The 15000-nt window shown below is 39.5% G+C and overlaps 1 protein-coding gene across 3 annotated transcripts in view; it reads right to left on the reverse strand.

Annotated features, from left to right (window-relative positions):
• Positions 1–9735: 9735 nt before the first annotated feature.
• LMO4 (LIM domain only 4) overlaps positions 9736–15000 on the reverse strand; it is a 16955-nt gene continuing 11690 nt past the window's right edge. For all 3 annotated transcript variants that reach the window (XM_025417747.3, XM_025417749.3, XM_025417748.3), the window contains exon 5: positions 9736–10538. In XM_025417747.3, the coding sequence (XP_025273532.1) occupies positions 10530–10538 (9 nt within the window). In that variant the 3' untranslated portion in view covers positions 9736–10529. The remainder of the gene's footprint in view (positions 10539–15000) is intronic.

Raw genomic sequence — 15000 nt, forward strand, 5'->3', positions numbered from 1 at the left:
ACTGACTTTACAGGTTTCTTGTGAGAAATGAACAAGTTGTTGCATGTCAATGCTGAGCTCCATAAGAGTTAGCTCTAATTGAATTACTAGACAAATAGCAAATGATAATTCCTTCTCCTTCCTCGAAGAGCCACGAAATGAGAACTCAAGGTTATTAGCCTTTCGAAGGAAAGTGTGTGGTCAAGAGGGCATGACGACTATTTGCATACGTAAATAATGGTACCTAGACCAGTATCTTTTTCCAAGGGCAATCAAACATTTTTAACATCCACAAGTTTGCTATGGTTTTAAATATACAGTATCAACTCCATTATCTGATAGTAGACTTGCCAACCAGGGGACTTGCTATGGTAAAGCTTTAATCCTGCTACACTTTCCCCTATACAAGGCCATGAGAACCTATTGATAAGGCTCTGGGGTTGGATTCACCTTTTTCTAATTACTAGCTGATGACCTTGAGCACGTTACTTAATTTCTCCAAGTCCCTGCTCCCACAACTACAGATGTAGGAGTAGCAACATCTTCACGTTGTATGCCGAGGATGACACAGAAATGTATGGCCCATACATAATTGTTTAATAAGTGTTCATGTCCTTCCTGAGCTGCCTTCCACCACCATTTGGTCTGAGTTTATGTCGTGTAACATTTGCCTAACAAAAGCATTATTACCTTGCTTCCAAAAATTACATAATTGAAAACTTATATCCACACAAAAACCTGCACACAGATAATTACAGCAGCTTTATTCCTAACTGCTGAAACTTGGAAGCAACCAAGATGTCCTTCAGTAGGTGAGTGGTCCATCCAGACAATGGAATATTATTCAGTGCTAAAAGGAAATGAGCTATCAAGCCATTAAAAACACATAGAGGACCTTTAAATGTATATTACTAAGTGAAAGAACCAATCTGAAAAGGCTACATACTGTGTGATTCCAACTATTTGACATTCTGGAAAAGGCAAAACTGTGGACACAGCAAAAAGACCAGCGGTTGCCAGGGGTTGTGAGGTAAGGGAGGGATCAATAGGCAGAGCACAGAGTTGTTTGAGGGTCTCGAAAATACTCTATATGATACCGTAACGATGAATGCGTGTCATTATCCATTTGTCCAAACCCACAGACTGTAAAACACAAGAGTGAGCCTTTATGTAAACTGAGGACCCTGGGTGATTATGATGTGTCCACGTAGGCTCGTCAGTTGTAACAAATGTACCACTCTGGTGGGGGATGTTGATCATGGGGGAGGGCAGCATGTGTGGGGCCGGGAGGTATGGGGGAAGTTTCTGTACCTTCCGCTCAATTTTTCTATGAACCAAACACTGCTCAAAAAATACTTCTTTAAAAAAAAATAAAAGGATTGCATATTATATTCCCAACCAAAAATAAGTTGAGTGTGATCCATTGTTTTGAATTAATCTACATTATTATTCCCCTTTGTTAGAGAAGACAGGCATGAGTTGGCTATAATAATTTTCAAAGTAAACTGAAGGTCTTATAATTAACCCTTAAATCAGAGAAGCGAGTATATTCTCTATTTCACCATTTACAATCCAAAGAGTGCCATCCTCAGACTATAAAGCCCTTCTACCTTCGAATGACTCATCTAATGCATTGGCACATAGAGCTGTGATTAGTAAACTCCTATTTAACAGATGGGGCAAAAATGAGATAGTAAGAATAAATGATTGGCCCATGGCTAATATTTGATTGGAAAGACAAACGTGATCACAGGTTCCCTTTGACTTCCCTTCAGGACTAGAATTAAATTCCAAGTGTTTCCTGAGTCCCAGTTTGGTGCTTACTTCACAATACAAGAGCAATATGTTCTTTATTACCTGCTCTAAAATCAAAGGGGAGGGTGGGGAGGCATGAGTACCTTCACCCTAAAAATCGCAAAGCACAGAATACAGGGTAAATATCCCATCATTGATTTTCATAGCATTCCCCTTAAGATATGCCTCTCCCTTAGTTGATGCTAAGATGCTTAGAACCTAAGCTAAAAGAGATACACAAGATGCCCATAGATACTCAGGGAATCAAAAAGAAAGCCCAGAATTACTTAGTTTTAGAATGGAATTGGGCCACACACCTTCTGGAAGGCCCACAGTTCCATAAGTCCCCAGGAATGTGAAGAAATCAAAGAATCTTTCTGGGGGTGGGGGGGGGGGGGAGTTGGAGGGGATAGGGATAGTTTTATAGAATGTTTAGCAGCAACCCTGAGCAGTGTTTGGGGAAATATTTTTTTAACTTAGTCACCCAATTCTCATCAAACCCAACCAACCAACTGCCTAACCCCGTTTTGTTTTGAAAAATAATGTCACAAATCTGTCCAGAGTTGGATAAAATGCACAGTAATGAGTTCATTAACATGCCATCTGCATGCAAAATTAGGGGATTCCAGAGGCAGAATCCTTTGGTGGGCCTGTTGGAAATCAAATCTTGGGCAAAAAAAATATATATATAGATATAAAAAAACACAACTTACAGAGAAAAATATTACAGTTACACCTTTACTTGGCTTAGGGTAAAGACTGTCTGGCTTTCAAGAGCACCAAAGCCAATCAGAATCTATTCCCCCTTTAAAAAAAAAAAAAATTAGAACACATTTTACTAGTTAGAGAAGGTAAAAAACAAAACAAAACAAAACAAACAAACAAAAAAACAATTGCTTACAGCATGAGGTAACTGATGGGAGTTGGTGAATTACACCCAAGGCCAGGAAGACCTGGCTCAGCCTCCGCGTCGGAGATCCGTTCAGGACTGCTTGTCCTTTGAAAATCAAGCCTGTTTATCTGCCCGGTACACTCAGTAGCAAATCAGAAAACTCGCACCTGCCCCCTCCACCACTTCCGGGCCCCAGGGCTCCACTCCACTCTCGAGAAGGGAGGAGCTCGATTTCCAGCGGCTGTAGCTGTAACCAACCAGGGGCAATGTTTTTTGCCCAGGTGATACCCCAAACTCCATCAAGAACATCCGAGTCTGCTTTTGTCCTATTGCAATTTGCATTTCACCTCAGCCCTCCGTGACACACCTGTGACGTGTCACCAAATGCTATATCCCATCAACTTGAAAAGTGCCAGTGCTGCGAGTGTCTGAACCGCCCTGATGTCCGAGCCCTGCACAGCCTCGCCCGACACTCAAACATAGCCTGAGTTTCACCACGCACAGCAACTGCATCCTGTAGAGGTGGGGAAGCAGGTCTCTTGACGGTAGGGAAATAAGACAAAACCATGTAAAGGGGGGTGTGGGGGTGTGGTGAGGGTGCCTGGGAAGCCCGGCTGGCCTTCTCCCCAGTTTGCGGTGAAACTCCAGCCCCTCAATCCTCCCTTGAAGAGCGATTTATGTAGGCAAGTGTTCCTTCCATTTTCCCTACTCCCTTTTTCTCACGATAGAAATTTCTCTACAGCCTAGAATTTCAAGACACTATCCTATCTACTATAAATTCTATAAACGTCTATGCCCACCTCCTGCCAACAACGAAAAGAAAACAATACCGACAAAAAACTGAGAAACACGATGCAGGCTACTGCTTGTACTGATCATGCATCTCTGGGTACGGATGGCATTTGCTGAAAAGCTGGAATGTACGGTGGTTTGAGAGCTTGGGTCTTACAGCCTCGCTACCTGGGATAAATCCTGCCTACACCTCAGAAGAAATCCACTCACTTTATGAGCTTAGGTCATAATATACACATCACAGATACATAATATCTTGTTCTTTACAATCAATATTCTGTAGTTTTCAATCGATTGTGTGTTGGTCTATGCATGTTTTTCAGGTCCTTACACCTGAAGAGGATGTATGTACATGCATCCATACCCAATGAGAAGGGTAAATTAGTCTTCAGACTGGAAAAATATATGTATATACTGGCTAACTAAAGTCTCATTCTGCACCTAGCAAATCAAAGATTAAAAGATAGCCTGCAGACTCATTGGGCTGGGATACTCCATGAAATAACATACAGACGTCATGGGCTTTGAGAACTGGTCCTTTGGCACCAAAATCCACCCGTCAGGAAACTGAACCAAAAAAAAAAAAAAAAAAAGTCCTTTTTTCCTTAACCATTATATCAACATCAAAATAACTTTATTATTTTGAGTAGAAAATTTTATTTTATTAACTTGAGTAGAAATCTTTCTCTTAGCTATTTTTTTCTCTTTGTAATAAAGGCAGCTTGGATTTAACAGTGTGTTATTGTAATTTATTTACAAATTTTGCTCTTTTTGGATTCTAGCAATTAATGGGAAAATAGAAAGTACAGCCAACAAAATTTTAAAACTCAGCTCAGAATCGTATTTGGATGTAATTAAAGGTATAATCTGTTCCATTTGAATACTTCAGTGCTCTCCCATCTTAAAACAACAAATATGAATATTAGTTCTTTCACGATATATCTGCTTCTCACGTCATGCTAGAACATGTAAAATTTTTCTGCAAAACTTGTGTCTATTACTTCTTTTATACTTATAGAAGTATGTTCTTTCATGTAACTGGATTCATTGATCTGTTATTTGCCACAAATATTATCAGCAGACTTAAGACAGCTCCATTCAAACATTTTAAACATACCATTTACTTCTTTGTAGGAGATATAGTTAGATACAGTTATCCATTTTGCTTTCTGGACTAATATGATTATTGAAGTCTTGTTCTTTTCCCTCCCCAACAACTTGCAGGCAGAGTTGTTACCAATGATACTTAATTACTCATCACGAAGTACTTGAGATTTGTCAAAACTGAAAAGAAATTTCTCTTCGAGCAACGCTAAAATATGCTGGCAATCTAAATGAGTTGGCATTCCAGGTTGGATAAAGAGAAAATGCAATACGTTCATTTTTTTTAAGGGGAGAGAAAATCCTTGTTATAGCTCATAGAATAAAGTATGTCATTGTTGCAGCCTAACAATTTATAAAGCAATTCTACCAAAATGCCCTAAAATGCCAGGGTTCAAATAGCAGCTCTGGCACTTTGGGCCTTAATAATAGGGCCTACCCATGTTGGAGCTTGAGGTAAAAAGTCAAGAGAAGTAATGCCGATCCTGCCTTTATTTGAAATTGTGATGTTTCGTTCACCATGGATGTTTTTGCATTAATTTCGTTTTTAAAAAGAGTGCATTAAAACATGATCTTGATGACGTATTCTTTGGCACTCCCCTAAATTCTGCACCCAAGGAGAGCACCCATGCGCCCCCCTGCCCTTCCTGGTCCCGCTGCTCTGGTCCTGCTTACCACATCACCTCCTTGAACTTTCAGGACCTCATCTGTAAAATCGAGGCCACAATCATCAAGATAGTTGTGAGGACTGAGATAACACACGTTAAGGACTTGTTAATTGTAAATGTGAACACATAAATACGTTTACAGAGCACTCCACAACTCCAAGATAAAGTTATTGTATTACACATTCTAGTTAAAGACGTAAGGTTTATGGAACGCGGAAGGCCCATGATTGATGACAGAATGGGACTCGGAGGCCTTGGAGGGATATGCGGCATTTAAGACACACCCATCTCTACCTAACCTTATTTAAATAAAGTACAAGGTATACAATCGCAGCCCAAGCAAGCAATTTCCTTTCCAGCTTTCATAATTAATCTTCATTTGTAAATTCAGTTTGTCTCTAGATTTTCTCTTTTCAGTTCCTAAAAGCATTCAATTCACTGCAAATGAAAAATTAATTTAGGAAGAAACTGTTTTCGGGATCCCTGGGTGGCGCAGTGGTTTAGCGCCTGCCTTTGGCCCAGGGCGCGATCCTGGAGACCTGGGATCGAATCCCACGTCAGGCTCCCGGTGCATGGAGCCTGCTTCTCCCTCTGCCTGTGTCTCTGCCTCTCTCTCTCTCTCTGTGACTATCATAAATAAATAAAAATTAAAAAAATTTTAAAAAAAAAAAAAAAGGAAGAAACTGTTTTCCCCCTACTTAAAAAAAAAAAAAAAAAGATTGCAGCTCAAACAACACAGGCGAAAGCCTACAAATAAACGCACTGCCCAAGAAAATTCTTTTTGAAAAAGTTGAGGACGTAAACCTTTTGATTTGAGGTAGGGGGAGCTTTACTAGGCCGAAGGAAGGTGAGATGCCTCCTGTTCTCGTGAGCTAATGATTGTTTCCAAGCTGGTTAGAATTCAGTGCTAATTGCATTTTAAAACACCACCTCTAAAATCCTTTCCTCTCTCAGGATCTTACATCAATGTTTCGCATTTTCAGTAAAACCTTTGCACTTCACCTTTCTCACTCAACAGACCCTGAACTTTAAATCAGCTGCAAGAGTTCAGCTCAGGTGCCTTCCTTGCCCAGGCAGGTTTGCATCTGGTGGTGGGGATGCGAGCACCCAGGAGAGGCTGTCCTGCCCTGTTTCTGGGGGGAAGAAAGACGATTAAAATAGGTCTTTTGGCGGCTCCACCCAGGCCTGTCCATTCTAACAGAGTCATTAAACAACTTTCTAGTGTCATTCAAAGAACTTATAACAGAATCAATTGATTTTCATCCTCCGCTTTATTAGTTGTGATTTAGGAGATAGAATGGCCCTGTTTACACAGCTGTAACATGTCAGGACCTGTAGTACATTATTGGCCTGAGGCCTCCGAGTTGCAGTCCATTCTCAGCAGAATCAATCTGAACTCGAAAACATTCCCTCTAGGAAACAGGCACATATCTACCAGCATAAAGCACTTCCTGCACAACTGAAAATCCTGTTCACTTGAGTTAAGTTGCAAGTTCACCTTCCAAAAATCAGCCCTGCCTTGTCAGTGCTCTCAGCTTGTGTTCACGAGGGGAGCAGAGGGCTACGACTACTTCTCAACTGGATACCCAACCTGGGTGAAGGCGGCACACTTGGCTGCCAGCAGGGTCTCTGACTCTGCAAGTGGGAGCTGCTGGCTGCTTAACATGCGTTCAGGGCATTGCCAATCTAAAATGGTTGCTCAGTAATACTTTAATTGCAGTTTCATGGAAACAAATTGCTATTTAACTGCAATAAGCATTTCTGTGACTTGGCTGGACTGACAATAGGTGAGTCTTAGTGACAAAGTGACAAGTAACATCAACCTGTAAATGCTGTGTCTCTGACGACCTCTCCAAAGGGAGTCATAGGCACAAGAGAGCACCCAGGATCTAATTCCCGGGGGAAGGAGGCTCTGGACAACCTCTTCTCCATTGAAATACAATTATTTGGGCTACAGGAAAACTCTTCACTAGACCCTTGATATATCGCTCTTGGACTCAGTATTGCATAATTTACTGGCCCGAAGAAATATTTCATAGAAATAGTAGTACACATTAGAATCATACTATATTGACATTTAAAGCCATTTAATTTAAGAGCTTCATTTTAGATGATTAGTTGTTGCAAATATCAGTGTTAGAGCAAAATAAAGAATTTAAATACAGTTAATAGGAAGAGGATGACAATTTCACAGGCTTCATTTTGGTGTGACAGTTTTCTCATTTTGTATTTTTTAAGACACATTAAGCTATTTTCTAATAAATCACGAAGAGCTAGAAATAGTTTCTTGTGGCAAACGATTTGGTTTGGAAGAGAGCTTCGTCTGGGCTCTCCTGCCTTTTGGGATGTGTAAATCTAAGTAGACAGGTAAAAAAAACCATTAAACCCTTTCACAGGACAATCTTTTTACAAAATTGTTTCATTAGCAAGAGTGACAATTTGCATGATTGAGACATTTATGTTATCATAAACTTTTTTTTTTATCATCAGGAGTTCAGCAGGGCTCGGTAACATTTGCTTTATTTATTTAACTGCACTTGCTTGAAGGGATTGGGGGCCATCTTGCTCTATAATGTGGTTAATATTAAGTAAGTCTTTTCAAAAGAATGGAGTACATCTCACTAACATCACAAATGCAATGGATGAAAGGTGAACAAGCTGGTGGATTTTTTTTTTCCTAAGCCACGTTGGGGTTGGGGGAGGAACACAATCACTGCTCACATCAGAATAAACCTGAGTGTTTTTAGGAGCTCTCTATCCACACAGAGCATCCCCATTAGAGCCGGGTTTTATTGTTTGAAATGCCTCTGGTTTCAAGAAAGTGTTTTACCTAAAGCAAGACTACTACTTAAATATGTTCTATTGTATATTCATAGCTCCATTAGTCCTTCTCCAATTTAGCACATCAAAGAGAAGGCTTCATCACTTGCATGTGGATTATACTAACATGAGTGACATTTGTAATCTTATAGGTCTGCAACTTAAGAAATGCTTTTAGAAGCTCGTTATTAAATATGCAGCAGTGCTTGAGGAGCCAGCCATATAATAGTTCATTTAAAGTCTTTAATGACCTGAGCCCTCCACATTACCAAATGCCACACTGTATTACTTACTAAAAGTTATTAACTATCCCCTTTGAATTTCTGCACTATATGGGACATGAGTGCTTATGCCAAAAAGAATAGACAGGATGCTTGCATTCTTATTAACACATCTCTCCCTTTCTGTCCTGAAGAGTCCACATTCCTTTAAAGTATCTTAAAGGGGGGAAAAAAACCGTAAGAACCAGAACCAGTTCCTAGAAACTCCCCCAAGGATTTAACTCAAACCGATACTGTTACGCCTGTGATTTTGCTCTTTTTTTTTCCCTCGCATTTTCTTTTCATAAAGCTCTAATAGAAGGATCCATTTTAACCCTCTACCTCTTAATTTTTCTACAGGAGGTTCACAGTTTTGAGCAACTGATCCTTCCTCCTGGACTGGAGACTCTGAAAGCCTAAGAGCCCAAATGGAAACTGACTGCTAGATGGGATGTACTGCACTGAACCGCTCTATAGGACCTGTTCTTCAAGCTCTTCTGGAACGAGAGAAAAAGAAAACAAATGCCATTTTTAGAGAGAACATTTCAAGTAGCATTATACACACACCTGGTTTTAGGAAGTTGTAGTTGAGATTTGCTCACAAGCCTGGCATGCAGCCTCTTTTGGTTTTTCCTCCTTCTAACACTGGCCCGGGGCCCACTGAGTCCTTGGCCTACACACGCTTTCCACAGGGGACCACTGCAGGCAATGTAGGCGCTGTTGGGGATACTCTGCTGTCCAGAACTAGCAACTGAGGATCTCAAGATTACTAAGTGAAATCCAAATCCTACCCCAAACATATGGAAAGGCAAAGCCCGCAGAGGAGTGTAAGAGCAAAGCAAAATAAACAAATCATACAGCAGACCACAGGAGTCTAAAAGCTCACTAGGAAATGGCTGCTTCACCCATTGAGGAGGTTGTAAAAGAGCTCTGGGTCCCTAAAAACTCACGGAACTTCAAAATATGTACAGGTATGGTTTAGAAATGCTATTTCCTTCAAAAGCCATAAACTCGGTGAAGAGAACAAGATGGTTATGCCACATTCTCTAGCATGCTTTTCATCAATACCCAAGGCTTTCCTATTGAAGAGAGAATGAACGGAACAGCTGAAGAATCGAACAAATATTTATATGTAAACACAAAAGATTCACTGTGATATAGGAGAAGTGCAATGAAGTGCTTAAGTTACCAGAATATTCTGAGCTTATAAAAAGGACTCCGTTAGAAACATTGCTTTGTAGCCTTGCCAAAACTGGCATGGTTAAGTAATTCGAAGAAAACCTTACTGGCCCAGAGCTAAATAAATATACACACCACCTCCCTCGACCCCTAAGATTCAAAGTGAAGTTGGTATCAAACAAAAAAACTACTAAATTTTTCCAAAATACAGAAGAGAAAAAAGCAGTGTTTAAATCCAAACTCCATCGAATATTTTTTCTTTTAAGTTTTTATTATTTAAATACACCATACTAGAGCAAATGTCTCTGAAAATATCACAAATAAAAGATTTTTTTTTTCTTCATTCAGCAAATTAGAAGTAGGGGGAAATTTCTACACAGTAGCTGCTAGGAGCCTGATTTTTTTTTTCCAATTTTTTTTCTTTTTTTTCCATTCTTTTTTTTTTTTTTCCTTTGCCATGGAAGTAGCAACATTAGGACGAAAACACTTACATGCATACATACATTGTATTTTACAGAGATACAATAAAAGTGTCTGTGATAGAATATCACAAAAGCCACATCTCTTTCCTTTATCTCATGTTCAGTTTTGATTGAAACACATTTCCTTACAACACTTAAATATACAAAGAGCAAATAGAATGTTGTTAAGGTAAAACACAGGGTACAAACTCTGGCCAGTGCCCTGCTAATTGTTAATGAGGGTAGAAAGCAGATTTGAATGCTTCTTTTAATTAGCTTCATTAGTCATTTCCCTCCTCCCAAGCTCCCTCCCCCCCCCCAAAGATGTCCTCCGGTGGATCTTTTTTCATTTTCTCTACAGTCTCCCATTAGCCCAGGTTCATGGAGTCCTTAATGTTCATATTCAGTCATTTTAATACACCAATAAATGCGGGAAGGGCAATCAACACTAAGGAAGGTGCGATGCATGGAGCTGGCACTGGTGCTAGCTACAAAGGTGACTTGTCTACCGAAGACGCATGGGATCCACCTGTGATGAACAAAATCTGAGATGAAGGCACGCATTCTGCATTACTCTGACCTTTTAGCAGACCTGCAAGAAATAAAAACGGGCATCTTAGCTAAAATGCTAAATGTGAGATATTAAACTCAAACATGACTGCTTTTGTCTCCTCTACATTCACTAATCTTCTTTTATTAGATTACTTTCCAACTGTGACTTGATGGAGGCTTTCTACGCTACTTACTCCGGCAGTGAAGAACTAAAGCATAACGTTTTCTGCAGTTTTACTAGCAGAGAAAATGAGACAAGAAATGGACTTGCAGAAAGTTTCTGGTGTAAAGTTCTACAATGGATTGCTTAACTCTCTTACAAAGCAAGTTTCTTTTTCTTTTTCTTTTTTTTTTTTAAGATTTTATCCATCCATTCATGATAGACACAGAGAGAGAGGCAGGCAGAGACACAGGCAGAGGGAGAAGCAGGCTCCATGCAGGGAGCCCAACGTGGGACTCGATCCCTGGACTCCAGGGTTGTGCCCTGGGCCAAAGGCAGGCGCTAAACCGCTGAGCCACCCAGGGATCCCCAGCAAATTTCTTTCTTGAGAGAATGGGTTACACCCGGCCTAGCACTGGTATCTTAAATGCACATTCAGAGCCAAGTGCCCTGCAAAGAAGTTTTGGGTTAATATGCTCAACTGCATAACCTTTGGCAAAGTTACTCTGTGTCTCAGTCCCCTCATCTCTAAAATGGGGATAATAAGGCTGTTATAAGGATTGTATAATATAGAGAGAGCCCTCTCAACAGTGCCTGGCATGTAATAAAAGCCAAACCAAATACTAGCAGTTACTATTCTGATAGCCCCATGACCTTCTCAACCTAAAGGTATGTGTCTGAATGCATGTGTATGCAGACATATGGATAAAGGTATACAGACATACGTACGTACATACGTGCACACTCACATACATACAAATGTCCGGAAACTGCCGTTCACTGTGGATTTCCTATCTGCCACATCAGTTAATATTACATAAATATTGTAAATATATGAATCAAACATATGTAATGACTTATGCTCAATTAAAAAACATAGTTCAAGGGAAGTCTAACTTCAATGTCTGAGTGAGAAATGATAATCCACACAGTCATCAAATACAATCTGTTTGCAATTACCAAAATGAAATAATATATATTAGGTTTTTACGATTTTTAAATTACATTTTGAGCTTCGCAGGAAGTTCTCGTTTCACCCTTTCCCTAACTTACTAAAAGCCTGAAGTCTATTAGGAACTGCAACCCCCTACTTCCAAGCTAATTAAAGTGGTGGAGGCTTAATTCCCCAGAGTGGAAGCTCAGTGTGAGAAAGGTAATTTGTCTGTCCAGAACAAAGATGTGGCGGCAGCCAGCGAGCATATTTAATAAATGAGCATCAAATGTCCTCTACGATGGACACACACAACACCAATTATATAACTACGGGGGAATTGCAAAGTGATACGTAAACTAGAACACTTGCTAAATTTTCCTCCAACTAAAGAGAGGTGAGCTCGTATTTGACTGAAAAGCACAGAAAATTCTAGATGGAACCGCCACTCTTGAATGGAAGAAAGAAATCCAGAACAGGCAAAAATCAGAATAGAAAAAAAAAAAAAATAGCCACAACATCTGATTGTATTTACATAACTCTCCAGAAGGCAATATTCTGAGGATGGCCAAGCCTCCTTTAAAAGATATAGGCTATAAAATTTTGTAGATCCTTGAACACTAGTGGTCTGAGACTTCACTCAAGACACTACAGGATTTATAAACTTAAAATTATTTTTTCTCAGACTATACCAAACCCAATGATGTAGAACAACTAGTAGACTACACATCCCAGACACTGGCAACAAATTTCAGGAGAATCCGAGTTTAAAGGGACCTATACTTTCTATACAATTAGCTGCCTTCTTTAAAGACAAGGTGTACAAATAATCAACTCATTACTTTTAAGCCAGTGGATGCTTGGCCGTATTTATCATGCAGCATGCACTAAAAACGTAATCGGTTCAGTGAATAGAAGGAAAACAGCCAAAATTGATGTCCAATTTTCCCTACCAAAAATAAGGAGAACGAGGAGAGAGAAGAAAATAATGAAGTGGGGCCGTTTGTCATCTCTCCCCATCTCATCTCCTCCAGAAAAGAAATGCCATGGGGTTTTGGGAAAATAACTGTAAAGCATTCTCCAGGTCCAAAAAGCACTTTACATTCCACCAGGAAGTGTGTCTTCATGACCTCCTTCCCCTTGCTCTCCGTCTGTTTACTATCTCTCTGGACCAAGTTCAGCTCACCCCAAACCTTTATTTACAAAAACCACCTTGTGAATTGACTGTGCTTGTGGCGAGCCGAGCACCGAGGGCAAATATGTGAGACATTTATGCCAACAGGGAGATGTTCTTAATTAACATCACCCCCCAAACACAGCTTCTTACCAATGTCTGACAAGAACATAATCCTGAAGTTATACTTCCTATGCCTTTTAAAAGCTATTAATTTTGGAAAGCCACCCGTCTATTTTTGGCTTCCAACATTCAGAAAGTATATATACCAGTTGCCTACTGGTTGCCTACTACATTCTGTGATCCAAAACGAACATGCTACCTCTCCCATCCTGAGAAAGGTGTGGAAAACAGAAGATTGATCTGAAAGGCACAACACATGCAATCTTATAAACATGCAAGCCAGATGTTTCTCTACCTTTCCTCCCTAAAACCTCTCCACTTATGTCACCTTGTATCCAATGAGTCAGTAGCGTGAGACCCTGCTTGTAATCTGCCCTTTCCACTGAGTCCGGAGCAAATGTGGCTATTGCCTGTACTCAGGACTGCATGGTTTGCTACGTTTTCCATCTTGTCTCCACACCTCTGAATCCTCACGCTACACGTTGGTGAGCTCTAACAATCATTTCTTATTCTCTGTCAAGTCAGGGAAAGAAATGGTATAGAACCAGCAACAAACTTAAGATCTAATTTGCTAAAAATTAAGCTTTTACATGGGAGGGGAAAGAGATCAACCATTTCAACCAAAATCAGCACATTTCTTTTTTCCACTCACCCCCCCCTACCCAATTCCTCTGCTTTTTTTTGGCTGCCAAATAGAACTGCAAATGGCTTTGCCTTTGAACTGAAATGGTTATCTCAGAATATTTGTTACCTTTTCCCTTATTCTCAACTCTGCCCTATAGATTCACTTCATTACAGTTCAAACCATAAAAATCTTAAGTATTTATATGTGCTGGCATTCCTTAAAGAAGCTCAAAATGCCTCATGGATGTTGACTGATGAATCTGCAACAAAAAATCAGACTTCTGTTCTTAAAATGGTATGCTAGGTAGCTTCTCATATTAGAAAATTAAACAAAGTGTGCATATTTTGATATAATTGGCACTTAATAAAGAAATGAAAAATATAGTTAACCTTATCCCATAAATTTGAGTAAGGGAAAAATGTTAAAAAAAAAAAATCAGCATTAAAATGTGGCAGTGTAATTTTAAATGGTTAAAAGTTTTCAAATATTAGTCATTTTCCCCACACACGGCATTAAGAAAATGCATTACAGAAGACAAAGAAGCCTAATATTTTTTCCTGAGACTTCTGAAGCTTGCTAAATTCCTATTTGCAGATAAATGTTGTTTTTTTTTTGTGTGATCCTCACAACAGACATTAATGAAGTTCCTATTGTAAATCCATAAAGAATTACCAAGTGAAGTGTGCACTTTTTGTTTCAATGCAATAACTCAGTGCTGTGTGATTGCCTGGGTTAATGATGAAAAAGTCAAACATACTATCAGAGCTGATGGAAAAATCTATCACCAATCTGAAATTAAAATTCATCTGTGGTCAATAAGATTTAATATCCATGCAAGTGGCGCTGTAAAGAGTAAATGAATCAATGTCATCAATACATAATCAGTATGAAATATGATGTGAATAAAATTATGCGCACGAGTCATACATTTCACTCTTTTCTGGGCCAGTGTGGAATGAACAGTCTCTTAACTGAAGGTTGACAGTAATTGTTACAAATTAGGCACAGCAGTTATCAAAATGCACTCACTTGCATAGCTATAGGACTTATTAAGGAGATTAAAATAGATCTAAAACTATCCAGTCCTGGGGGGTGCTGGTGCTGGACAACTGTTGATCGCCATCTTCCCTCTGAAGTGATTTGAACAACTGTATAAAATTTCCTCACTCTTCACTTTTAACTCGGATCCAAAAACTTTCCAGTTGTGCATCAACATACTCTTTAATGGAGCGATTAGGAGCCCAAAGAGATTAGCCCTAAACCCTAGACCTAAAAGACCCAGAACTTCGTTTTAAAAGTCTTAACTCATTCAAATTTTATGGGAGTATACCAGGCAACAAAAATGCCCTCCCCTGAAATTACAGAATGTTTGTAAAACTGGTCTTCTCACAATAAGAGTAGGATAAATTGGGTTTGGAAGGGAGGTGTCCGGACTGGTTTTATTAATGCAGAAATCACGCTTTCACGACAAAGACATTTTTTCCCTTTT

The sequence above is a fragment of the Canis lupus genome, chromosome 6 (assembly GCF_003254725.2).
Source record: "Canis lupus dingo isolate Sandy chromosome 6, ASM325472v2, whole genome shotgun sequence".
In the NCBI taxonomy this organism is placed as follows: domain Eukaryota; kingdom Metazoa; phylum Chordata; class Mammalia; order Carnivora; family Canidae; genus Canis; species Canis lupus.